Genomic DNA, 27,774 nt, shown 5'->3' on the forward strand with positions numbered 1-27,774 from the left:
TTGAAAATCCTGCCCTGTGTCAATAAGAATCTTCCCATATTGGTTTTGAAAGTTGCCCTATTTATGGTACATTTTCTGGCTGGTTTAACTCCAACTCTTCCCATTCCAGCTGACCGCTGTTTTCTACTCTGGGTGCTTTTGCTTCCTTGTGAGGAGACTGCATTGCTCTCCTCTGAAGGGTGAAGGGAGAAAAAATCTTGTTCATGTGAGAAATAAAGTTCTGCCTCAGCATGGGGCCCAGATCATGTCCTGAACAATGTGCCGTATGGTTTCATTAAATAAGGTTAATTTATTTTTAAATCAAGTACAAATCTTTATATTCAAGTAAGGGAATGGTAAGTGGACAGGGAGTGTTTTAAAAATAAGATGTGCTTCTTGTATTTAACTTTGAGTTTATAAAACTGTAGTCAAGTATAAATGATAGAAGTATTTCATTTTTTGAGAGAGAGTCTGGAAGAAAAGATTGTAGGTTTAAATCAAATTGGATCAATATTTTAAAGGGTTGATCCAGACTCCTTGATACTTGCACTTTCCTACTGTTTTTAACAGCCTCATGGTCAGAATTTCAGATTGAATCTAGTATTCCATGTAGAACATGCCCACTGAAGTGTTTAATCTTATACTTTTCATTACACTTCTATTTTACTGCGCTAGGTGTCTAGACTAGCAATTTTTCATAGATTTTTAAAGGGGAACATTCATTATTTTACCAAGATTCCTTTAAAAGTATTAGACTACTATTCCTTTTAGCCAAATTTAATTTCACCTCAGCCTTCAGGCTCTTATGATCAGAAAGTGACCCCACTCCTGAAGATATGTTGTGGTCATTTGGCTGCTTAAGACAATAACTTAAACATGCTCAGGGATGGGTAGGATGGCCATATACTTAAGGGTTTTAGGAGACTGGGTGTACTTTCATTTCTCCCAGACTTGCTTTGTGACCTTCAGTAAGTCATTTAAATGCTCAGTGCCTCATTTTTCTCATCCACATAACAGGGATACAATACTTACCTTTTTACATAGGGGTGTTGCAAGGCTTAATTTATTAATGCTTGAAAATTGCTTTGAGATGTTTAGATGGGAGGTGCTATAGTAAGTCTGTGAAATGCATATAAAATATTAGAAGCAAACACCTGTGCCTCACTATTGTGCTTGGAATAAAATATTTCAGTCAAATGTTACGGAGGTTCAAATTCATGCTGACTCAAGATTCCCCCTTGATTGTTCCTATATGGTATACATTCTTAATTGTAGCTAGGGAATTAATTAAACTGAGTGGTTCATGGATAAATGTTGGAAATCCTACTTGTTTGTTTCGGGATCTTTCTTGGCCGTCTTCCTCAAATGATGTACCTCTCTGCAAAGAATTACAACAGCATGCTCCCAACAGCATCCTGGCAAGACTAGCGCACTGTTCAACTAGTTTATTTGCTGGTTATTGCATACATTATGGTTTTTTTAAAAATGTTGCACTTGAATAGCAATTTTCAGCTATAGATCTCAGTGCTTATGAAGGTGGGTAAGTATCATTAGATCTGTTTTACAGACGGAGAAGGTGAGGTACAGAGGGGTCTGTAATTGACTTGCCCAAGGCCATACAGCAAGCTAGTCTCAGTGATGCAATTAGAATTTGGATTTTTCTGACTCCCAGGTGCTTGCACCAGGCCAGGATGGACAGGCTTAGTGACCAACTGTCATAAACAGATAGCTAAGGGTTAATGTCTCTTTCACCTGAAGCACCTGACCAGAGGACCAATCAGGAAACCGGATTTTTTCAACTCTGGGTGGAGGGAAGTTTGTGTCTGAGTCTTTGTTTTCTGCCTGCCTGCTTTCTCTGAGCTTTGGAGAAGCAGTTTCTACTTTCTAGTCTTCTGTTTCTAAGTGTAAGGACAAAGGGATCAGATAGTAAGTTATATGGTTTCTTTTCTTTGGTATTTGCATGAATATAAATGCTGGAGTGCTTTGATTTGTATTCTTTTTGAATAAGGCTGTTTATTCAATATTCTTTTAAGCAATTGACCCTGTGTTGTGTCACCTTAATACAGAGAGACCATTTGTATGTATTTTTCTTTCTTTTTATATAAAGCTTTCTTTTAAGACCTGTTGGAGTTTTTCTTTACTTCAGGGAAATTGAGTCTGTACTCACCAGGGAATTGGTGGGAGGAAGAAATCAGGGGGGGAGATCTGTGTGTGTTGGATTTGCTAGCCTGATTTTGCATTCCCTCTGGGGGAATAGGAAAGTACTTTTTGTTTCCAGGATTGGGAACAGAGAGGGGGAGTCACTCTGTTTGGATTCACAGAGCTTGTGTCTGTGTATCTCTCCAGGAGCACCTGGAGGGGGGAAGGGAAAAAGGATTATTTCCCTCTGTTTTGAGACTCAAGGGATTTGGGTCTTGGGGTCCCCAGGGAAGGTTTTTCAGGGGGACCAGAGTGCCCCAAAACACTCTAATTTTTTGGGTGGTGGCAGCAGGTACCAGGTCCAAGCTGGTAATTAAGCTTGGAGGTTTTCATGCTAACCCCCATATTTTTGACGCTAAGGTCCAAATCTGGGACTAAGGTTATGACATGGTGTAGCAGTGGTGGGATATAGACAGAATCCAGAAGCCAGTAGGAATATTATATTTTTCTTTTCTCTGCTAAGGGCTTTTTAGCAGAGAGAAACAGTTTGGTTTTAAAAGGGAACCAGAGAGAATTTTTTTTTCTGCTCTCTCTGGCAGTTTGTGGCTTGCATGTTAAGCAAGAAGCCATTACCAGACTGTTAAGGGTCTTTTGTCATGCAATAGCCCTCCCATTAGGAGGCAAGTACCAGCACTATATAAATGCAAATAAAGTGGTTTTTCAGGTTTACTTAACATTGAAGATTAGCTAAAGGCACTGTTGCTAGGCAGACTTCAGGAGGCAACAGAGCCTGCAGTTCAGAAGAGAAACACCGGAGGGCACCCCAACACAAGAAAACAGGAATCATGACTTCTAAGGCAAAAATTGAGGCCGAAGAGCAATTCAAAGAAGCTGAACACAGGCGACAAATGGAGATGAAAGAAAGAGAAGAACAAATCAAAGAGGCAGCACACAAAAGAAAACTAGAAGAAGAAGAGGTGGCCTACTGAAGGAAACAAGCAGAAGAAGAGGCGGCCCACCGCTGAGACATGGAAAAACACCAAAAAGAAATGGAAAAACAACAAAAAGAGAATGAAGAGAAGGAAAAACAGAGAAAACATGAACTGGAGTTGGCAAAAGCTGGGCTGCATGTGCCAGCCAACCCTAACAACCCGGCGCCAATTATTGCTCCACAGCACAGGAAATTTCCCACCTACAAGGCAGGTGATGACACCAAGGCCTTCTTGGAAAATTTTGAAAGAGCCTGTCTTGGGTACAACATCCCCGAAGACCAGTACATGGTAGAATTAAGGTCACAGCTCAGTGGACCTTTAGCAGAGGTGGCAGCTGAAATGCCTAAGCAGCAAATGAATGACTATAAACTTTTTCAAACCAAGGCCAGATACAGAATGGGGATAACCCCAGATCATGCCCGTCGGCGCTTCAGAACCCAAAAGTGGAAACCAGAGGTGTCATTTCCCAAACACGCCTACTACATTGCAAAAAACTGTGAGGCCTGGATAACAGGAAACAACGTTCAAACCTTGGAAGAACTGCACCTCCTCATACAAATGGAGCAGTTCTTGGATGGTGTTCCTGAAGACATCACACGGTACATACAAGATGGAAATCCCAAAGATATCGCTGAGGCGGGGGAGATTGGAGCCAAATGGATGGAACTGGCAGAAAGCAAGAAAGCTACTGTCAAGGGGAACGATTACCCCAGGGGGCACACAGACCATAAACCCTACAACCGAGGACAGCCAAAGACCCCACATACCACCCAAGTAAAGCCACAGACACCCTACCCTTCCACCTCACCAGTCTCCAGTAACTCACCTCGGCCCAGTGACCCATCAGATGGAAGATGCTTTAAGTGTAATGAACTGGGACATATCAAGGCCAACTGTCCCAAGAACACCATGCGAGTGCAATTCATTACACCACCATCACACCAAAGATCCCCAGGCCCGGATGCCTCTCAAATACCCTTGGAGCGAAGGGAAAATTTGAGAGTGGGCGGAAAGAAGGTTACTGCGTGGAGAGACACGGGGGCACAAGTGTCAGCTATCCACCAATCCTTCGTTGACCCCAAATTCATCAACCCAAAGGCCAAAGTTACAATTTACCCCTTCATGTCACAAGCTGTAGACTTGCCTACAGCTCAACTGCCTGTCCAGTACAAAGGCTGGTCAGGAATGTGGACTTTTGCAGTCTATGACAATTATCCTATCCCCATGCTACTGGGGGAAGACTTGGCCAACCAGGTGAGGCGGGCCAAGAGAGTGGGAATGGTTACACGTAGCCAAAGCAGGCAAGCTTCCAGACCCATTCCTGTTCCTGAGCCGTCCACAGACGCCCCGTCTGTGTTACCAGAGACCCAGACAGAGGTAGTGGACCCAGATTCCATGCCAACCACGGAAACCGCCACAGCATCTCCAGTCCCAGGCCCGGAACTGGAACAGCAACCAGCACCAGCAAGTGCAACCACATCTTCAAACTCAACGCCAGAGGGCGCCAGCGAGCCACAACTGGCAGAAGCAACAGACAGCCATACCCAAAAGGCTCAGCCAGAGCCTGAAATACCCTCAGGTGCACCAGCGGAGAGCGGTGCACCAGCAACGGAAACAACCCCATCACCTACATCGCTTCCAGAGGGACCAAGCCCAAGTCCACAGTCTGAGGAAGAACTGGTGACCCCAGCCTCAAGGGAACAGTTCCAGACTGAGCAGGAAGCAGATGACAGCCTTCAGAAAGCGTGGGCGGAGGCACGGAGCAGCCCACCGCCTCTCAGCTCTTCTAATCGATCCCGGTTTGTTATAGACCAAGGACTTTTATACAAGGAAATTCTTTCTGGTGGACACCGGGAAGAATGGCAGCCGCAAAAACAGTTGGTGGTTCCAACTAAGTACCGGGGGAAGCTCTTAAGCTTAGCCCATGATCATCCCAGTGGCCATGCTGGGGTGAACAGAACCAAAGACCGGTTGGGGAAGTCCTTCCACTGGGAGGGGATGGGCAAGGACGTTGCCAAGTATGTCCGGTCTTGTGAGGTATGCCAAAGAGTGGGAAAGCCTCAAGACCAGGTCAAGGCCCCTCTCCAGCCACTCCCCATAATTGAGGTCCCATTTCAGCGAGTAGCTGTGGATATTCTGGGCCCTTTCCCAAAAAAGACGCCCAGAGGAAAGCAGTACGTACTGACTTTAGTGGACTTTGCTACCCGATGGCCAGAAGCAGTAGCTCTAGGCAACACCAGGGCTAACACTGTGTGCCTGGCCTTAACAGACATCTTTGCCAGGGTAGGTTGGCCCTCTGACATCCTTACAGATTCAGGGTCTAATTTCCTGGCAGGGACCATGGAAAAACTGTGGGAAACTCATGGGGTGAATCACTTGGTTGCCACCCCGTACCACCATCAAACCAATGGCCTGGTGGAAAGGTTCAATGGAACTTTGGGGGCCATGATACGAAAATTCATCAACGAATTCTCCAATAATTGGGACCTAGTGTTGCAGCAGTTGCTGTTTGCCTACAGGGCTGTACCACATCCCAGTTTAGGGTTTTCCCCATTTGAACTTGTGTATGGTCACGAGGTTAAGGGGCCATTACAGTTGGTGAAGCAGCAATGGGAGGGGTTTACGCCTTCTCCAGGAACTAACATTCTGGACTTTGTAAGCAACCTACAAAGCACCCTCCGACACTCTTTAGCCCTTGCTAGAGAGAACCTAAAGGATGCTCAAGAAGAGCAAAAGGCCTGGTATGACAGACATGCCAGAGAACGTTCCTTCAAGGTAGGAGACCAGGTTATGGTCTTGAAGGCGCAACAGGCCCATAAGATGGAAGCATCATGGGAAGGGCCATTCACGGTCCAAGAGCACCTGGGAGCTGTAAACTACCTCATAGCATTTCCCAATTCCTCACTAAAGCCTAAAGTGTACCATGTTAATTCTCTCAAGCCTTTCTATTCCAGAGACTTACAGGTTTGTCAGTTTACAGTCCAGGGAGATGATGCTGAGTGGCCTGATGGTGTCTACTACGACGGGAAAAAAGACGGTGGCGTGGAAGAGGTGAACCTCTCAACCACCCTGGAACGTCTGCAGCAGCGACAAATCAAGGAGCTGTGCACTAGCTTCGCCCCATTGTTCTCAGCCACCCCAGGACGGACTGAATGGGCATACCACTCCATTGATACAGGTAATGCTCACCCAATCAGAACCCCACCCTACCGAGTGTCTCCTCATGCCCAAGCTGCTATAGAACGGGAGATCCAGGACATGCTACAGATCGGTATAATCCGCCCATCTACCAGTGCATGGGCATCTCCAGTGGTTCTGGTACCCAAACCAGATGGGGAAATACGCTTTTGCGTGGACTACCGTAAGCTAAATGCTGTAACTCGTCCGGACAACTATCCAATGCCACGTACCGATGAGCTATTGGAAAAGTTGGGACGTGCCCAGTTCATCTCTACAATAGACTTAACCAAGGGGTACTGGCAAGTACCGCTAGATGAACCTGCCAAGGAGAGGTCAGCATTCGTCACCCATGCGGGGGTGTATGAATTCAATGTCCTTCCTTTCGGCCTTCGAAATGCACCCGCCACCTTCCAGAGGCTGGTAGATGGTCTACTAGCTGGACTGGGAGAATTTGCAGTTGCCTACCTCGATGATGTGGCCATTTTTTCAGACTCCTGGCCCGAACACCTACTACACCTGGAAAAGGTCTTTGAGCGCATCAGGCAGGCAGGACTAACTGTTAAGGCCAAAAAGTGTCAAATAGGCCAAAACAGAGTGACTTATCTGGGGCACCAGGTGGGTCGAGGAACCATAAACCCCCTACAGGCCAAGGTGGATGCTATCCAAAAGTGGCCTGTCCCACGGTCCAAAAAGCAGGTCCAATCCTTCTTAGGCTTGGCCGGATACTACAGGCGATTTGTACCACACTACAGCCAAATCGCTGCCCCATTGACCGACCTGACCAAAAAGACCCAGCCAAATGCCGTTAAGTGGACTGATGAGTGTCAAAAGGCCTTTACCCAACTTAAGGCAACGCTCATGTCTGACCCTGTGCTCAGGGCCCCGGACTTTGACAAGCCATTCCTAGTAACCACAGATGCATCTGAGCGTGGTATAGGAGCAGTGCTCATGCAGGAAGCAACCGATCACAACTTCTATCCTGTCGTGTTTCTCAGCAAGAAACTGTCTGAGAGGGAAAGTCACTGGTCAGTCAGTGAAAAGGAATGCTATGCCATTGTGTACGCCCTGGAAAAGCTACGCCCATATGTTTGGGGACGGCGGTTCCAACTACAAACTGACCATGCTGCACTAAAGTGGCTTCATACTGCCAAGGGGAACAACAAGAAACTTCTTCGTTGGAGTTTAGCTCTCCAAGATTTTGATTTTGAAATTCAACACATCACAGGAGCTTCTAATAAAGTTGCTGATGCACTCTCCCGTGAGAGTTTCCCAGAATTCAGTAGTTAAAAAGTGTTCTTAAAATGTAGAAGTCTGTTAGTTATATACTTAGTAGTATATGTAAAGGTGCATGTGTTGTAGTAATCTGTTTATTTTAAAGTTCTAGAAGGAAATCGCCGCCAGTGAGCTTCCCCACTGTCTGCAATTTGGGGGGCGTGTCATAAACAGATAGCTAAGGGTTAATGTCTCTTTCACCTGAAGCACCTGACCAGAGGACCAATCAGGAAACCGGATTTTTTCAACTCTGGGTGGAGGGAAGTTTGTGTCTGAGTCTTTGTTTTCTGCCTGCCTGCTTTCTCTGAGCTTTGGAGAAGCAGTTTCTACTTTCTAGTCTTCTGTTTCTAAGTGTAAGGACAAAGGGATCAGATAGTAAGTTATATGGTTTCTTTTCTTTGGTATTTGCATGAATATAAATGCTGGAGTGCTTTGATTTGTATTCTTTTTGAATAAGGCTGTTTATTCAATATTCTTTTAAGCAATTGACCCTGTGTTGTGTCACCTTAATACAGAGAGACCATTTGTATGTATTTTTCTTTCTTTTTATATAAAGCTTTCTTTTAAGACCTGTTGGAGTTTTTCTTTACTTCAGGGAAATTGAGTCTGTACTCACCAGGGAATTGGTGGGAGGAAGAAATCAGGGGGGGAGATCTGTGTGTGTTGGATTTGCTAGCCTGATTTTGCATTCCCTCTGGGGGAATAGGAAAGTACTTTTTGTTTCCAGGATTGGGAACAGAGAGGGGGAGTCACTCTGTTTGGATTCACAGAGCTTGTGTCTGTGTATCTCTCCAGGAGCACCTGGAGGGGGGAAGGGAAAAAGGATTATTTCCCTCTGTTTTGAGACTCAAGGGATTTGGGTCTTGGGGTCCCCAGGGAAGGTTTTTCAGGGGGACCAGAGTGCCCCAAAACACTCTAATTTTTTGGGTGGTGGCAGCAGGTACCAGGTCCAAACTGGTAACTAAGCTTGGAGGTTTTCATGCTAACCCCCATATTTTGGACGCTAAGGTCCAAATCTGGGACTAAGGTTATGACACCAACATATTGCTGGCTTGCGATAGTGTGAAATCTTACGCTTAGGTAATTACGGAAGTAGCATTAGAAACACTTTAATATTGACTGATAAAGCTCTAAATAACCTGTGACTAGCCTTCTAGAAAGACTGCCTCTCTCTCCTTTATAGACTACCACAGCTGTGACCAGTGAAGGCACTGATGGTAGATCCCCCTCACTATGAAACAGGAGGCATTTTCCACAAGGGCTCTAGGTCTCTACAGTGCCCTCCCAGATTGATCTGAAATAGCCTGTTGATTTTCAGGACATTCTGTAAGGTCAATTTGTTTCACTGGGCTTTTAGGATTGGTAGGGGATTGAGGCATTGGCTGTGGCAGAGTATGATATGGTTTCCACCACACACTTGTCCTAAAGGGGTTAATAGAGGCCAGATAGGCCAATTTGCCTATTACACTGAAGGCTGACAGGAAAGCCCTAATTAGGGGAAGCTCACCTGTGCAGGGACAGGCAGGGCTCCTATAAAGCCAGGGAACTGAGAGCGGGAGGAGGCTTTGGGGACCTAGTCTGCAGTTACCCCCTGAGGAGAGGAAGGAGCTGGTACAGCCAGAGGGAAAGGAGGAGGAGGAGGAGGAACCAGAAGAATAGGAAGCAGGCCAGGGAGTAAGCAGCAAGGTTGGGGACTGAACAGACCTTGGCTGTGTGTTGGCAGGGGTCCCTGGGCTGGAACCTGAGTAGAGGGTGGGCCCAAGTTCCCCTACCAACCACTGAAGGAGTGGCACCTGAGGCGGTGAATGGGAAGACTGCCTAGGGCTGCTGAAGGAAAGACTGATATACCTTGGAAAGAGGGAACGCTGAGTGACCTGGCCAGAGGTCTGAGTCATAAAGAGGATGATGTGGTTTCTGGACTGAGAGAGGGACTGAGGAACAAAGAGAGAGATGGAGTCATGGCATGTAACTCCATAATGGGGTGTCGACCTGATGAACTAATCTGCAGAGTGGGTAGGAGGAGGCATCAAACTAGCAGTAAGTGGAGCACCCAGTCACACAAAGATTAATATTTGATTATGAGCTGCTGCTTGATAGAACAAATGGCTGGTTGATTGAACTGTGGTTTTGTTTTTAAATGGCTGCCAGTACACTCAGAGCCTGAGTATAGGTAAATTTGTTTTGTTTTGTTTTTAAATTTAGAACAGCAAAAAGCATGTAAATCATGTAGGCCTTACTCAGTCCTTGAGTGCAATGGAAGTTTTGCCTGAGCCAGGATTAAATAAGGACTGTAGGATTTTATTCCATCTGAGCAACACTAGACATTGTGCCATACTGTGTACTCTGTGATAATAAGCAATGTCTGACACACAGGCATCAGAACTAGTTCCAAAACTGCCAGATTTGGGTGCATTGCAAAGGCAGCATACTTAAGCCAGAGGGCAGATGGAAAAGAGAGCTTTGTGTTTCTGTCTTCCATGCTTCTCCTTATGATTGGAGTGGTTGGAGCAGCCTTTCGCTGCCTGTGCACCGGTCAATGCTTTCTCATCTTTCAAATCCTGCCTTCAGATACGCTTGTTCTTTGAAACCTTCCAGTGATACTTACCAATATTAAAAAAAAACAAAACAAAACACTTTAACTATCACGATCTGAGGCCTATACAATTCACTTTCTATAGAAGTAAATGCTACTCCACCAAAGCAACATTCCCTACCTTTTGCCTGTTTTCCCCCTCCCCCCCACTATATACCGGGATTCCAGTTCATATTTCGGTCCAAATTAAACTAGTCACAATGCACCTACTATACTGCTACATACAAAATAAACAATGGTAGTGGCTAGTAAAACTTCTGGTGGACTCTAGGGCTATGGTCAGAGCAAAAGTCACCACAACATAGGCCTTTGAGGAGACACAAAAAAGAATATGGGGCGGCTGGGGGGGAAAGCAACCAAATGTAAAATGGCCAGAAGTTGCTCAGTTTAAAAAATTAGATTGATAGAAGCACAAATAGCCAACTCAGATTTTGAGCTATTTCCTGACCTCACTCTTATTGTCATCATCTAAACAGTTTATGAATGATTGGTGGAAATAGTTATTTTTCTACAAACAATGGACTTGTTACTAAATCTTATTAGTTTTCATCCAATACACGCATCAGTGTGTCACATCAGTTTCAACATAATTGAAATGAAATGAGGCAATCTCAGTGTTACAGTTGGAGAATGTGTGATGCAGTGCAACTGGACCTGACAAGATGGACCTTGTAATTAAATACCTGCTTCTGCATTTAGCAACAAGGTACTTAGTTACACACACTTTTATGACTACAGTGAATACTGTGCAAGAGTAAATAATTCAACTCTGTATGTTTTGTGGGTACTGCCAGGCACACTTTCTTCAACACCTCATTGCAAAAACTGAGGTTTGGAACAGTATGTTGATAAAACTATTATTTACATATATATTACTAACCTGGTTGCCTGTTGCTGTGATTTTGCTAACATTGCAATAGACTGTTTAACCACCAGGCTAAATGTAGTAAGGGGCCATTGAAATTATCAGCTGTAGTTTGCTGTCATTTTAATATGTTTCTATGGTATATGATTATAGAAAATGGCAAGCTTAGAATACTAGGAATATGTTGCTTGATTGTTTGTTTGCAGTTGCTTCAGTACTGCCGGTTGGTGGCAGGGTGATCCTTTTAGCCTTTTCATTTTGCATATTCATTTGTGTGTGTCCTGGTAAGGTACCTATTATTGATTTTATTTAATAATTAAAAAAAAATCCCTCAACACTTTTTTTCAGCCTACTCTCCGCCTCAGTCAGGGCTGCTGGAACAATCTGTGTAGTGGGTGTACTTAGAGCCATTGAACCAAACTGCAAACCTTGTATATGATGGAAACCACTTCAAGCAAGAGGTGCAGCAGCACACCTAGTTCCAGCACCCATGGCCTCAATTGCAAATGGCTTGGAACCAAGTTTTCATGAGGCGGGGGAAAAGTAATTAGTCAGATAGTTTGCTGAGTCAAAAAGAAAAACCTGACTGCTGTATATGTGTAATTGTCTTGAATCCCCTAACAGTGTCTAGTTATCCATTACCACAGAACAGCCTGGCCAACAATAAGTCAGACTTAGTATTTTTTTTTTTCCTAAGGTTTCCAACTTATGTTTGAAAAACTGTTAAATTCCTTCCCTCTTTGCTGCTCCAAGTTTCTTGAAAGAGCAAGGCAGGGTTTCCGTTTTCCAGTTAAGAAGGAGCATATCTGACAGGCTAATAAAACTGTCAGTTTCACTCTTGACCAGGTTCTGTTTTAGACTGCCTGATGTTTACACTTGATGTCAGACTCCATTTTGAGGTCAGTGAGGCTCTGCGTTGTGAATATGTGGCATGGCAGTAACTGGCTCAAGACAACAATGTGGCCAAAAAGAGAGTGAGGGAAGAAAAAGCAAAAAAAGAGAGAGAAGAGGTTATATAGAAAGGGTTATTTTGGCCTATTATGAGAGGATATGAAGTTGAGGACTGGAGTTATATGAGCTTTACAATGTTTTATTTCAAATCTGGTTTTGGTGGAGAGAATTAGGATAATTTTAAAGCTGAAATTTACTATTTTTCATATATGTCAGATGAGTGTGAAATTCACAGGAATGACAGCTGAGGAAACCACATTCCTTTAGTTACTCGGAACAGGAAGAGGAGAACCACTAACACTGCTATCTTCCTCACATCGCACCAGCAATATGCAGTCCACTCCTTAGAATTGTCATTTTGCACTAATAGAAGTTAAACATTAAATGGAAACCACCCTCTGGCTTTGAAGAGCCACCTTCCCTAACAAAGTATTTGTAAAATGTGTTCAGGGGTACGGGGGGTTGATTACAAGCCCTCAATATCTAGATTGTTCACTTTTATTCCCTTGCCTGTCCCCTTGCAGAATGATTTTTGTTCATTGATATCACTAGTGTAGCTTTAGTTACCTGTACTAAAGATGCATGATCTTGTTAAAGAGACCACCACACACAGTTAGTAACATAGCAACTGCCAGAGAAGGCCTCATCTCTGGCAAGTTGAACTTCATACACAGTTTAAACTAAGGCATTTTCTTTTCCATGCTGAATACCCAAACCCTACATCAGTGCCAGTTTTACACTTTCTCACCTACCATGAAGAAGACTTACAATTCTTTATTGAAAATTTATATATGAAAAGCACTGTATAAGAACTAGGTAGTATTCTTATTGTGGAATACTAGGGCCAAGTTGGCACTAATCTTAACACAACAAAAGAGCGTGGGGGAAGAAGCATTCAAAATTATTTTTGCATTTGCCATTTTCAACAAAACATACTGTCATCTCGCCATTACAGCTATGCAAATGTAGATACCTGGCAGGGCCAAAAAGTGAAGTAATTATCGAGTTGGTATGAATTAAGGCTGTGAAGCCTTCAGAGGCTTATTTAACATCTAATAAGTGTTTCGTAGTGTTTGAATTAAGAGGAAATTTACAAGGCTCAAACAAGTGTGGAAGCTTCATAGGAATAGCAATTACTTTGGGGACTTTATAGCAGAATAAGTTCTAACTAAAGACTGGATTAAACGCATGAAATTGAAATGCTCTAAAAGGGAGTTGAAAGTTACATACATTACAACATAATGGCAATAAATACTTTGCCCATAACCTTTATAGCCTGCAGGTAATTTTCCACAAGATGATTTTATATTCCTAATGATGATTACTCAGCATGTTCAGTTTCCCTTTAAAATAGTTAGGCGCTGTAGCTATTTTAAAAACTTTAGCTCAGAGAGGAATGTTGGTCAAAGTTCATAGAGGTATTTTGCTTGAGCTCACATCTTCAACTTTGATCATTTACACATGTCCTCTTAATTATGGAATTATATTCATAATAAAGTTGGGCCCGAGCTGCAGAGTTCAGCTCCAAACTTTCCCAAAGGACAAGCTTGGGATGCTCTCATCCTTGGTTAATATTGTAGTTGCTGGCAGCTGCATTTCATACAGCTGGACAGGCACTTCAGAAAGCTTTCCTTTCTTGGCCGTATTTGCACGTGTACATCTAATACCAGGCCTTTTGCAGAAGTTTGGGTCATTAGTGCAGGTGGAAAGGTATGTAGTATAAGATTCGGTAGACCTGCCAAAAAACAGTGTGTCATTAAAAGCTACTCAATGAAAAGCCTCCATTTTGAGGCAGCAGGAACCACCGTTTAAAATAAAAACCAGGCAAATATACCTCAAAATTATGGCAGGGAACTGCACTGGCAAATGAATTAAGTGAACAACCGCACAATGCACTTGTCCAGGTTGTGTGAGACCTGACCGCTATGAAAACGCAATCTGTTCAACTTTTCAACCTACATTTCTCTATATTAACTTAAACGATCTTGTTCATTTTTTTGAGCTCATTGGGATAATGACTGTCTGAATTTTTGTGTCTTATGCAGAGTTAAGCATGTTATTGTTTAGCAAATAATATTAAATTAGGGTTACCTATCTCTGTCACAACTATTGCAATTGCATGCAATGTCTTTGGGAACCATACTGTAACCAAGTTTATAAATGGCTTATGCATTACTGAGCCAGGGACTGTATGCAGCTCCAGTTGCGGGGTGTGAGGACTAAGAGCAGTGCAGGGTGATTAAGGTGAGATACCACCTCCTCAGGAGGATTGTATAGACTGGCTCAAACTGTTGGGAACAAGAAGACTGGTGTTGGGAAACTGTTTGGACTCTTAATTGGCTTGACCTTCATCAGTATATTGAGGCAGTGGGGATGCAGTACATTGTGTTACTGCTTGGGGGGGAGGTGTCTAACTGAGTCATTGTTTCTGCCCTGCTAAAAGTGTTTTGTAGCTGAGTGAAGTATTTATTTCTGGGTTTAATTCCTGCCTCCCCAAAGGTATGGTAGGGAACCAGGAGTTCATGCATAGTTGGGGGCAAGCAGGGCTCTTTCATGCATGTGACTTGGGCTCCATTTAATGAACCTAGAATTCCCCCGCTTCCCAGTCTCACACTCCCAACATATATTATTACTTAGACCTGCACTTTGGTTACAGAAATGGGGGTGAGTATGATTGATATAGCTCCCCAGATACAAGGCTGGTCTCTTGGTATGAATAATAGACTTGCTTCAGGAGAAGGCTTCCTAAAACGAACTGTATTCTGAAACTCTGCCATGAACAGTCCAGAATATAGTTGTTATATGCCTTCCTAATGTGCTCATCACCACAGGACTAGAGCACAGTTAACATAATTTAGACAAAAGAAATGTACTTCCCCAAAGTAGGATGCTGATGCCAATGTCAATGCCACTAAGCCCAAGCTAGGCAAACCGACTGCATAAAATAGAGTAACACAAGCTTGGAAACCCATGCCTGCCACTTGTAGAAGACTTAAGCAAGGAAGTGCATTTTGAAGAGTTTTTTAGCTATGACCTGGTTTGGGTTCAGAATGATGTCCAATAGGCCCATGTACCAGAGCTGAGGGACCAATACAGAGTGCACCTTTCTTTCAGGCCCCATGCCTCCTTTCTGAAGACAGCTGAAGTGTTTTTTAAAGTACAGATGCCATGGTAGAGCTGAGCGAGAGGTGGTCTTTGAGATAAACAAAGCCTAGACCATTCCGGGATTTATAGACTGTAACTAATATCTTGAATTAGACTCAGATGTGAACTGGTAGCCAGCACAGAGTACAAAATCTTGGTGTGCTAACATTTTGCCAGTCTACCACATACCAAAGCTGAGCAGCCATGTTTCTCACTCACTGAATGCCACATGGCCTTTGAGGGAGCCCAGATAGAGAGCTGTTGTAGTCTGGCCTTAAAGTAAAATGAAAGCATGGATAAATGTAGCTAGGTCTGCGCATGAAGGAAAGGTGTGCAATCTCAAAGACAGGGGTGGCTCTAGACATTTTGCTTCCCCAAGCATGGCTTCATGCCGCGGGGGGGCGCTCTCCTGGTCGCCGGTCCCACAGTTCCAGTGGACCTCCTGCAGCCATGCCTGCAGAGGGTCTGCTGGTCCCGCAGCTTCGGTGGAGCCGTGGGACCAGTGGACCCTTCGCAGGCATGCTGCCAAAGGCCGCCTGCCTGCCGCCCTCCCAGTGACTGGCAGAGTGCCCCCCGCAGCATGCCACCCCAAGCACGCGCTTGGCGTGCTGGGACCTGGAGTCGCTCCTGCTCGAAGATGAAAAAATGTGTTTTTGTGACAAAGATTAGTCCATCAAGGACCTGAGACTGCAAATCACTTTGACAATCTGCAGCCAAATTCCCTCACTTAAAAGTGCATGTGATCACTAATAGCCAGTTCCTCCAAATGTTAGCCTCTAGATCACCTCCACTAGCTAGAGTCCATCTAGGAAACTATCCCCTGCAAGGAGCTTGTTAAGCAAGAAAGCGCAGTCCTATTCAAACCTGATATAGAGATGAGTAATCTGCATAGTGATAATATTTTAGTCCATGAAACTATTACAGTTAACTTTTCTGGCTTCATATATATTTTGCTTCTCCCTTTCAGAGAGTGAGAGTTTGGCAACTGTTGTTCTTCCCAGAGCATGCTGTTGTGTTAATTTAAATAGAGTAAGTGGGCCAATAGAGTCAAAGGTGTTAACATGACCCTGTCACTGTACAACACTAAACAGTCAAACACGGTTTGGAGGGTTGAGAAGAAAGGCTTTGGCCTGCTTAGCTGTATTACAAACACCATTTTTTTTTTTTACCTTTTATTAAAGATACAGAAAAAGTATAGTTTCTGTGTCTGGTGCTGATTTTTACTTGCAACCTTGCTGCTAAAGACACATGGGTCAGCACATCCTTTTGCACTCTGAGACCTGGCAAACCTGACACTGGTATGTCAGGTTAAGGCTTTTGACTGGCTTTCTGGTCACAGGGTTCACAGTAATATTACAAAAGATGCAGTCTTGGCTGGCTAAGGCAGATCCTTGCCTCTGTGCCACTTATGTTAGACTAGCTCCTCCATCTCAAGCTGCAGGGTTTGTCCATGTCGTCAATAAAGGTTCACTTGGCTGCCATCTCTGCATTCCATCAAGGTTCAGAGCGCTGGTCAGCCTTTGCTAACCCTATGGTCAGCCGTTTCCTCAAAGGTCTCAACAGACTATACCTACAAGTCAAGGAATCAGTCTGGGCTTAGGATCTCAACCTGGTCCTTTCCAGACTGATGGCGCCGCCTTTTGAACCAGTGTGCTCCCTGCTCTACCTCTCGTACAAGGTGGCATTTCTGGTGGCAATAACCTCAGCCAGGAGGGTTTCTGAGCTCAAGGCCCTAACATCCAAGCCCTCGTACATGGTATTCTACAAGGACAAGCTTCAGCTCAGGCCACATCCTGCATTCCTCCCAAAGGTAGTTTCCCAGTTTCACATCAACCAGAACATCTTCCTCCCAGTGTTCTATCCCAAGGGTCGGCATGCGTCTGGGGTTCTGTCTGCTGGCCCCACTAAGCCCGCTGCCAGTCTGGGGTTCCGGCCGTCAGGCCCCTGCCAGCTGGGGTTCTGGCCATCGGCTCCGCTCAGCCTACGCCAGCCTGGGATACTAGCCACTGGCCCCGCTCACCTCTCTGCTGGTCTGGGGTTCCAGCTGCAAGCCCCCTGCTAGCTGGGCTCCGGGCCTCTGGCCCTGCTCAGCCCTCCTGTCGGCCTGGCATACTGGCAGCCATCCCAGGGCTCTGCTCCTGGCCTGGTCCGAGCGCTCTGCAGCCCTTATAGAAAATTACATTACAATTAGCTTAAAAACTTTGTATATTACAGAAGTGGTGTGCCGAGTCTTCATTTATTCACTCTAATTTAAGGCAGACAGAATGAAGGGTCTTCCAGTCTCTTCTCAATGAATTTTGTTGTGGATCATGTCCTGCATCCATGAGTACTACAGCCTGGCAGGAGGGCCTGCGCATTCCACCAAGGTGAAGGTCTGTTCAATGGCTTTCCTGGCTCAGGCTCCTACACAGGAAATATGCTGGGCAATGACATGATCCTGCATATACACTTTATGCAATCACACAGCAGGCCAGAGACCACATGGCCTTTGGTAGAGCGGAACTCCAGTTGGTGGACAACTCCAATCCCGCCTCCTGAATTTGGATTTGTAATTCACCTGATTGGAATTGACATGAAGAAGCACTTGAAGAAAAAACAGCTACTCACCTTCTCATAACTGTTGTTCTGTGAGATGTGTTGTTCATGTCCATTCCAATATCCACCCTCCTACCCCTCTGTCAGGGTACCCAGCAAGAAGGAACGGAGTTGGGGTTTGATCAGCAGGGCCCCATATTGGGCGCCATGAAGGTGCGACTCCAGAGGGCGCCCAGGCTGACCCTACGAATACTGTTAGGGGAAAAATCTTCCAGCTGCCGTGCACACCTGATTGGAATGGATATGAACATCACATCTCTAAGAATAACTGTTATAAAAAGGTGAGTAACCATTTTTATATAAAACTGGAAATCATAGCGCCTGTTGCAGGTTTAAGTGCCACCCTTCACTTAAGAGAACCATAAAAGACAGTGAAACAAGCTCAAAACAAAGGAACAAGCAGGTCAGCTCAGGAACTTACAATCTAGGGGGAAGGACTGTGCTGTGGCTGTGTGTGTGTACACACAAACTCAGGACGGAGAGAGACACAGCATGATGTGGGCCTGCAAGAAGCTAGAGAGAGAGTTTTGGGTTGGGGCTAAGGACACTGTCTTCTGCTATCATTTCCTCCTTTTTCCACGGACATTGGACTTTGCACATTCTGTATACATGAACAGGATTGCATCAAAGAAATACCTGTCTCTATTATTTTCTCTTCCTAGTGGAAACAACCCACGGGGCCTTGAACTTTGATTTGCTGCTTGGGTAAAATGGGGGAACACACCCATAATAGCATCACTACTTCAGGATGTAAGGTGCTTTATCAATGTGAAGTGCTGAACTCAGGGGAATCATTTCCTCTTCCTCCTGAGTCTGGTTAGGTTATCTAGCAAATACTCCCACGCTTGCAGAAAGTGTCATGGGGTCTCCAATGGCCATGAGGGCTCTTTTTTTTACTCCCCCCCCACCCCATCCTAAAGATGCCACCACCACCAGGGAAACATCTGCCTGGGGGGTTGATATATCATTCACTCAAAGAGTCTGACTCGCTAACAATGACCAACACACAAGCTGATCAGGAACATCTTTTGGAAAGAATGAACAGAAACCTGGTTGAGAAAGTTGCCACAATGCCCCAAAATGCAAAAGATAGACAAGCTGGTTGGATTCCTTTCCAAAGGATTGATGGGGTTTGTTAACCAGCTCTGAAAAGCAGATCTTAGTTGTCTCAAATTGCTCACCCAAAATTAGATGCCACTTTTGGAGATTTTGACTTGCTTACAGCAAACCAAATACAAGGCTGGGACTAGAATCAAGGGTTCTTGTCTACCGGTGCTGCGGTTGAGTCACTAGACCACACTGCATTTACTACATTAACACTGACAAATAATCAGACTCAAAGTAGCGAGGAGCCATATCCAGCTGGAAAATCTTTTGAGAACCCAAACTGGAGCTTTGTCCATGTCATGACTGCAAGAGTTAGTTGAGTACGATTTGTGGTAAAAGCAAGGGCCTGAAATGGCTAATGTAACTATATACACAAACTTATTAAAGCAAAGAAGTGTCAACATTCACAGAATCACTGTCCTACAATATTGTAACCACTCCAATCAAGCATCAAAGGTTTTGGGGCTTGATCCTATGCCACAGGGAGGCATTGAGAGACCTCAGCTTAGACTGGTTTCTTCCATCAGTGTTGGTCCAGTTGGCATAAACACCACCTGGCTCTGTTTCACATAGTCTTGAGGAGTAAACAGTGTGTGTTGCTCCACTTTTCCTGGCCTGTTGTTCAGTTTCCCCTCCATATGAGGATGGGCAGCCCATGGAGGGAGATTCAGCGCCAGACTTAGCATGGCTTTCTGACTGAATTCCATGCTGGTGTAATCACTCAGAAGAGGTGCCCTCATGCTAGAGCTGACTCTTTCTTTTTCAGTTGCAGTTGCCTTTTCAGGGATTTTCAAAAGACTTGGACAGGTGTCTGGGCTACCACCAGCACTTTCAGACCGGCCTGCATCGCACTCACTGTTGTCTTCTGTGTCCTCACTAAAGGGCTGCAGCTTCAAAGAAGCCTTTGAATCTTCTTCTATCACAAGAAGGCTGGTAGTATCATTGTCAGTTTGTGTTTGAAGCAACAGCCTTGAAGTGGGTCCCTGGTTAGCCTACAAACAAGATGAAATGGAAAGAAAAAAATAATCGCATGTTTCTGCATATAGTAAATTATTTTATTTCAATATTGTAAGTTTACACTAATACTAAGCAACAGAAAAATGAAGTCCATTAATAGGCAGCATGGCCACAGCTATTACTTTCTTGTTTAATCAAGCTGGCCAAGCTATTTTATTTAATATCTCTTCCAACCCTAATCTTCTATGATTCTAAGTGACCATGAACATACTACTTTACCTACTTGTACTCTGTAAAAAACAAAACAAGACAGGGTCAGAGCCACTCTGCTATGGAACACAGTAAGATATGATCATAAACGCTGCCATACTAGATCAGACCTATGGTGCATCTAGTCCAGTATCCTAGCTTAGACATTGGCCAGCACCCGATTCTTCACAGGAAGGTGCAAGAAACCTGACAGCATACAAGCTAGAGATTTCTTAAACCCTGAAGAATGTATCTTTGTAGCTAGCAATTTGCTGACACAGAGCCGATGTAGCCAGCTCCTCTGGCCCCTGCCCCCCGCAGATGGCATATGGCAGACATGTGTAGAGAGAGCAAGGGTATGACTTGAGCACCCTACTGAGTTCTGGCAATACTTGGTTGGCAGACAATCTCTTGCTGTGATTACTCTCTGACTAGTTAGAGCAACCCCAAAAGCCCTCAAAAGTGTGCTGAAGCTGAGGTCAGTGAAGAACTGGTCCCAAAATCAGATAGCAGAAACCAGCTCCTTTGTGATACAGTTGTGAATTTGGATCAAAATGTTTTATCTAACATTCATATATTTAGGGATTCTATTAATTGTGTATTTGAACAATTCCAGATTCACATGAACTTTCACACTCTGCATTTCTCAAGTAACCATCAATCCTGGTGTTTACTGACTCTTGCATAATGGACTTTGTTTAAGTCAAAAAATGTAACTTTTTTTTCCCTTTTGAGTTACTTCATGGTTTTGTGTTTGTTTTTCACACATTTGCCTAGTGCATATTGCATAATGCTTGGGAAAAAAATCAATAAAACCTTTTTAAAAAGGAGTAGAAAAATCCCCTGTAAAAGCCTGACACTACATTTCTAATACTACCAGAGCTTCAGCTAGATCTTTAATGCTGTACATTTACCAGGCACAATTAAAAAGAGAAGATGCTAGTAATCAGTGCTGCTGTAATTCACTGGAAGAGCCCATTTATAAACACTTTTCATACCCGTGGAATGACTCTTCCAACATCTTGGATAGCACTGCTGTCTCTTGGACTTGGTAAAGTCGGCCAGCACAATTTTCTTGACCTGGAAAGACATGCTTATTAAACTGAGGATCCAGTTAAATAACCGAGCCTTCATATACTTCTGTTTGCATCACAAGTCATGTACACAGTTTCAGTGTTTTCATGCACATCAGACCACACAAAAATACACACAAAAATTGGAGGTCCAAAACTATAGTCCATATTTTCACAGTAAGTTAGTCAGTTTCTGATGCACAATTATTTAGTGTAATTAACAAAAGCTATGAAGGCCATCAGCATGTAACTCTATACTGCATATCAGCTTTCTTTCTTTAATCCACCACTGTTTCATGGCTCCTTCAACCCCCTTTCCTCCCTTGCAGGTAAAGCTTGTCTTACAAGTAGCAACTTATAAATAGGTTTCCATTTAGAAATCTGCCCATTCCCCAAGAGCAAGCATCTGCTCCTCCCCCATGATGCTGCAAACCTGTGGAGGCCTAGGGACTAGAAGGCAGAGTGCAGCAGAGCTATCTTGGCATATTAGCCCATGTCACCCCTTGCTTTTGACTCAGACACAATGGGAGATCCACCTATCTTGACTTTTTTTATTCAGTGAACTAGCTGTAGAGCAATAGGTACTTCCTCATACAGACTTGATATGAAATCCAAATTCTAGCTGCATTTTCAGGGCTCAGCTAGTATGTCTGCCTCTGTGCTTAAATCCTACTAGGATTTGTGGTGGGAGAAAAACTGTGGTGCTTTTCCAAGGTAAAACCAAATTAATGAGCCTTATTCAAATCAGTTTCAGCTGAGGGCCTTCATGAATACCACTTCTAAGTGGTTTATAATCTCTTATTGAACTTGGGACCTGAGAAATAACAAGCTTTCAAAAGCCCTACTAAACTATCTACCTCTAACTCTGGCTAACTTTACCATGTATGTGTTTAAACTAAGCCTCCAGACCTACAAGAAATCAGACAGTATTTGATGGTTAAACTGTTAAACCAGTATTTGATGGTTGGTTAAACTGAGGGGCAGATGGGGAAAACTGATACTATTTTATATAAATACAGAACTACTCTAAAATGGAATAAGTATACATGCCACAGAGTGAGCTGGGCCTTTAAGAGGGTTGGGGCTCAGATGCACCTGTGCCATTCCTGGCTCAGTAGGGTTGCCAGGCATCTGGTTTTTGACTGGAATGCCTGGTCAAAAAGGGACTCTGGTGGCTCCGGTCGGAACTGCTGACTGGGCCATTAAAAGTCCAGTCGGCAGTGCAGTGGGGGCTCAGAGCTAAGGCAGGCTCCCTGCCTACCCTAGCTCCATGTGGCTCCTGGAAGTGGATGCCAGGTCCCTGCAGCCCCTAGATGCATGGATGGCTAGAGAGGATCCACAGCTTCCATTGGCCAAGAACCACAACCAATGGGAACTGTAGGGATGGTGCCTGTGGGTGCGTGGGCAGCTCACAGAGCCTCCCTGGCTGCCCATGTATCTAGGGGCTGCAGGGACCTGGTGGCCACTTCCGGGAGCCACGGTAAGTGCTGCCAAGACCCCAAACACCCTCCCATATCCCCACCCCCTGCCCCAGCCTGGAGTCCCCTCCCAAACTCAAACTCCCTCCCTGAGCCCACCCCCCAACCTCTACCCGAGTCCCCTCCTGCACCCAAACCCCTCATCCCAGCCCCACCCAAGAGCCCACACCCTGAGCCAGGGGCCTCACTTCCCCTTGCACCCCTGCCCCTGTCTGGAGCTCTTTCCTTCACCCCAAACCCCTCATCCCTGGCCCCATCCCAGAACCAACATCCCCTCTCACACTCCGAACCCCTCGGCCCCAGCCCAGAGCCTCCTCCTGCACCCTAAACCCCTCATCCTGCCCCCAGCCCAAAGCCTGCACCCAGAGCCCTGACCCCCCCCGCACGCCAAGCCCCCAGCCTGGAGCCCTCTCCTGCATCCCAGAATGTGCACCCCGCAACCAGAGCCCTCACCACAACCCTCTGCCCCAGCTCGGTGAAAGTGAGTGATGGTGGAGGAGAGCCAGCGATGGAGGGAGAGGGGATGGAATGAGTGGGGACAGAGCCTTAGAGAAGGGGTGGGGCCTCAGGGGTGGGGCCGGGGTATTTGGTTTTGTGTGATTAGAAAGTTGGCAACCCTGGTCACCTCCCCCAGGTGGTGGAAATGCATGCTGAAGTTAGGTGACAATAGCAAGCCTGCTGTGAGTATAAGTGCATCCTGTCAAGAGTGGATGAGGGTGACATCACTAGTAAGGGCCTGGAAGTGGATGCTCTGTGAAAAGTGAACAGAAAGACTCCATGGAAGTAGGTTTGTGAGCTATAAAAACTGGGAAGGAGCTATAGGAGGCTGGAAGCATGTGGGAAGAGGCCTTGGGTAGCCTGGGATAATAAGGCAGACAGCTCAGGTGTTCTGGGTTCCCAAGTCTGGGCATCTGTAGTGTAGACTGGGTGTGCCTATGCTTCAATCTGTGAGAGGTTGCAGAAACCCCTGCTATTAAGGGAAAACAGGAGTGACTTTTTTTTAAAACTGCCACCTGGTGAGGTAATGCAGTGAACTCTGTGAATGAAGGGTAGATGAAAGGACAGACTAGAGCCCAGGAAGGCTACAGCTGAGCCCAGGAGAAGGGTAATGCTGAAAGAATGTGGTATGGAAGAGAAGATGAACCCTTGATAGAAGGACTGTGTCAGGTGAATCTGGCATGGAAGACGTGTGTGTGTTTGGCTTCGCTTATATTCTGGAAGGGGTGGACTTTTGACTTGACCAGAAGGTAAAGGCAGAAAGAACCATCTCCGGGCAAGGGGAAACTGAGGCAGAAGACAAGCCCAGAGCCAGATTGGGTTGGTCTCTATTATAATATATATATAAAAATTACATCCTAGAGTGTCATCACCCCTCCCATCCCAACCATATGGGTCATCCTAGACTATAAGCTTCTCAGAACAGGGACTGAGACTACCTCTGTATAGCTCTGAGCAACACAAGACTCCATCTTGATTAGTTTGGCACTGCTATAACAATAACGGAGCTCCTGGTAATTATTTTCCAGTGGAAATGATAGAGAGCAAAATGTGGAAGAAGAGAAGGAATTTCAAAAGCAATTAATGTTGGCCTAACTCTGCTCCCTGTTGAAGTCAGTGTGAGTAGAATTAATTTAACTTGTCCACTATTGAGACTCTCCTGGTGTCAATTCTCTCTGCACATGAAATTGGTAGAATAGCACACTCTGTATGTGGATTTTAAAAAATGATTCACTTTAATATTGTCAGTGCAATAAGTCCAAGCTAGACTGTATTTTGTTGGATGTATAAACATTTTCTGACTCTGCTCTCGTGAGCTGAGAGGCTTCCTGGAGTCACTGAAGGAGTTCAAGCTGTCTGTCTGCTCTCCCTTTAGATTCACTTTTTATGAAATCAGCCTAGCTCCTGTGACTCAGTGAATTCATTTTTAGATCTCCACTCTGTCCCCGACCCCACCCTCCAAAAATATCCTGTCAGAAACAACTGTTATGTAGGTTTCCGGAATCTTAAAAATGTTAATATCTTTTTTTTTCCCCTCATGCAAAAGGCAGGGTGACTCTTCAGGGTTGGTTTTTTTTTTTTTTTTTTTTTTAAACTTTGGAATTCTCCAAACTGGAAATCATGTTCACAGGATTTGACACACTATTTCCCAGTGCCCTGAGTCTGGCCTACACAAACTTAAGATGTCACCTTCGGCTACAGAACGGATACCAATGAGCCTCAAATTCTGAAAGTAGCGATAAGCCAGAGAGAGGCCAGGAAGGATGAGTAGTCGCTGCAGGGAGGAGGGTTGTGATGGAGCACTAGACCAGAATAAATCATGCCATGGACCATATTTGGCCTTAGGCTATGGTTTTGACATGCTGTCTGCTCTAGTCACTCAACACCAGTCAAGTCAGATAATGACAGGAGAAGTAGTTGAAGCAGAAAAAACAGAGATGAGGGGCAGGGTTCCAGGGTTTCCTTATCGTAATCTGTGACAGGTTTTGCATTAGTAGACTATTGGTTCATTTTCAGACGCACAACAATAGTTTACTAATGTGCAGCCAGTCATGGATGATGATGATTATTATTTTTATTTATTATTTATTAGAGTATAGCTCCTTCAGTTTACATTTTGTAAAAATAATATTTTAAAAAGACAGTTCTCGGAGGGAGGGGATGTTATGCAACATTCTTCCACTATAGAAAGTAGTTCCTCACAAAATGGGAAAAACCACCATCACATCTCAACAGGTGTGTTGTTATCCCTGTCTTCTTCCTCCTCATTGTTTGCTCTTCACTCATTTAACATAATGTTGGGGGGTGGTATGAGATCATGTCTCAGATGTGCACTAGTGGGAGTTGATGCACTACTAGGCTAGCTGGGCTTTCTAAATTCTATCAATCTGTATGTGGCACTGAACAATCAATCTACAGTCCTACTATAATAGGAAATGGATGATCCCAGTCCATCAGGAAAAATGGGCCATAATAATCAATTTGACAATTATTCCTTGCATAAGAACTTTTATCTATTTTTGGGACAGTAGGAAGTATTACATACTTATCCCATTGATGCCTGAGATTCTAACTGGGCTGGCAGCTGTAAAAAACGCTAAAACATTCTGAGATTGTGACAAAGAAGCCTCTGACGTCATCTGTAGCTCGCACGTTCTTGGTTTGTTAATGCTGTTCCAAAACCACAAGATTTGTGTAAATTATCAGTATAACTTGCTTTTTTGCATCCTGTCTCATAAAGACTTGTCATTTAAAATTAGAAAGACCAATTGTGCAAAAATAAGACCTGACTCAACAGTGCAGAATGTGCAAGGTCAGTAAAATATACTTATACTGTGCAATAGCCTAGTTAATATTACCCTCTTACCTTCTAAGCATTAAAGAACAAATGATGGGTAGAAAAAATATGATGGATATGATGCCAAGACAAAGGGCAGCAACAATACCTTCAAATTCCCCTTTATCTGATGGGAGATAAACAGAGAAGAAAATCACTTATGGGACCAGGGTTTGAGAGACTGGAAAGCATAAACCTCACTGTTTTATATCATGGGATCCCTGTGAGCTTAGTCACAATCAAATCAATATTCAGTCACGTGTGGGTGATAAATCTTTAAATCCACTTACTGACCACGGAAAAGAGCTATATAAAAAGTGGGTGGAGTAGGAAGTATTCTGTCTTGTAAGGCCCCATCTAAGCTATGGGCCAGATCTGTAGCCCCAGACTATGAGATTGCTGCAACCAGCGTAATTTAAAGTAGCCCTAAATTAAACCAGAGGCCATTTTGGTCCCAGGATCTCCTCTTTTGTCCCCTATAACTATAACTTTGATTCTGTAATCAGCTGATGACCTGCTAATTTGACCTGGTTACAACAAAAAGGCAACTTTATTCACAACACAACCACGTCAGCTGTGGCTGTGCAATTACACCTACTACACTGCCTACCATTATTTGCATCAACAATTTCTGAGAAAGTATTGCTAGAGACCCCTTTCTGTCTCCCTTTCTGAGTGCCTAGAGGAGATGCACAAAGACCACCACCAGCACAGATCTGTAAGGAAGTACATGCCATCTTGGTTACCTAGATGGCAGGTAGAGAGTCCTGTATACTCAGCAGAACCAACAGCATTTTAACCTGGCTACTGGAAGATAATCAGATGCTAGCCTATGCAGCTGACGTGGTCAATGCGTGATTAGAACTGCGTATTAACTAAGTTTTGTGTGGACACAAACACCACTTGCAATAAAGCTGGCTGAATTCTTTTTTTTTTAAATAGTTATTGTAAATTTTTTCAGTTACCAAAAAACGGATTTTGATAAACAATACATCAGCCATTTTGATAATTTTTCATATTTTTAAATGAGTAAACTGTGAAGCTTTGAAAAAATGGACACTTCAAAATAAAGATGCTGACATTCATAATTTTTCTCTTTAGAAAATTTGTTTTTTTTTTTAACTAGCCATGTCAGTAACTGGTCACATTCATTTGAAAGTTAGTGCAAATAGAATCTGATACAAACAGTATGTCCTTGCTTTACTCACTGATTGTACCAAGCTTGTTTCCTTAGTGGCAGCATGTCACAGTTTTTAAGGCTAGACAGGACCGGCAGATCATGTATTCCGATCTCCTGCACATTACGAGCTACAGAAACTCACCCAGTTATCCCTACATTGAACCTAATAACGTAGATTAATACAGCCTCAGAAGACTAAACTATTCTGTGCCACAGGTAGAGAGTACAACGGACTGAGGCGAACCAACGTCCGAGGCCTCTGCAATGGCAGGGAATTGATTTGGTGAGATGTATCCAGATTTGGTTAGATATATCCAGCTGATTCTAGCAAGGAGCCCATACCCCATGCTGCAGAGGAAAGCAAAAAATCCAAATCAAACCAGCCCCCTATCCCTGGTTCCCTGCCAATGTGATCTAGGGGGAGGCAGGGGATTCCTTTCTGACCCCAAATCTGGCAATCAGTGACCCAGAGCATGTGAGGAAGACCCACCAGCCAAGTGAATGGTACAAGAAAAATCTTCAGCACACTAGCCCACCTTTTCCAGAGTCTCATCTGGGCATAGTCATTTCTGATGCATCAGAAGAGGGAGGGGAAAAAACTCTGACTACATTAGGGATGGGTGGGAAGGAAGGAATGCCTTCCTGACATCTATAGCTGTCATAAACAGATAGCTAAGGGTTAATGT

General features: G+C 44.3%; 1 protein-coding gene across 1 annotated transcript in view; it reads right to left on the reverse strand.

Annotated features, from left to right (window-relative positions):
• Positions 1–19,198: 19,198 nt before the first annotated feature.
• Positions 19,199–27,774, reverse strand: part of LOC127048055 (interleukin-6 receptor subunit beta-like) — a 56,599-nt gene continuing 48,023 nt past the window's right edge. The window contains exons 14-16 of the mRNA XM_050947194.1: positions 25,939–26,035; positions 21,022–21,103; positions 19,199–19,809 (exon numbers count right to left, since the gene is read on the reverse strand). Of these exons, the coding sequence (XP_050803151.1) occupies positions 19,318–19,809; positions 21,022–21,103; positions 25,939–26,035 (671 nt within the window). The 3' untranslated portion in view covers positions 19,199–19,317. The remainder of the gene's footprint in view (positions 19,810–21,021; positions 21,104–25,938; positions 26,036–27,774) is intronic.

The sequence above is a fragment of the Gopherus flavomarginatus genome, chromosome 3 (assembly GCF_025201925.1).
Source record: "Gopherus flavomarginatus isolate rGopFla2 chromosome 3, rGopFla2.mat.asm, whole genome shotgun sequence".
NCBI lineage: Eukaryota > Metazoa > Chordata > Testudines > Testudinidae > Gopherus > Gopherus flavomarginatus.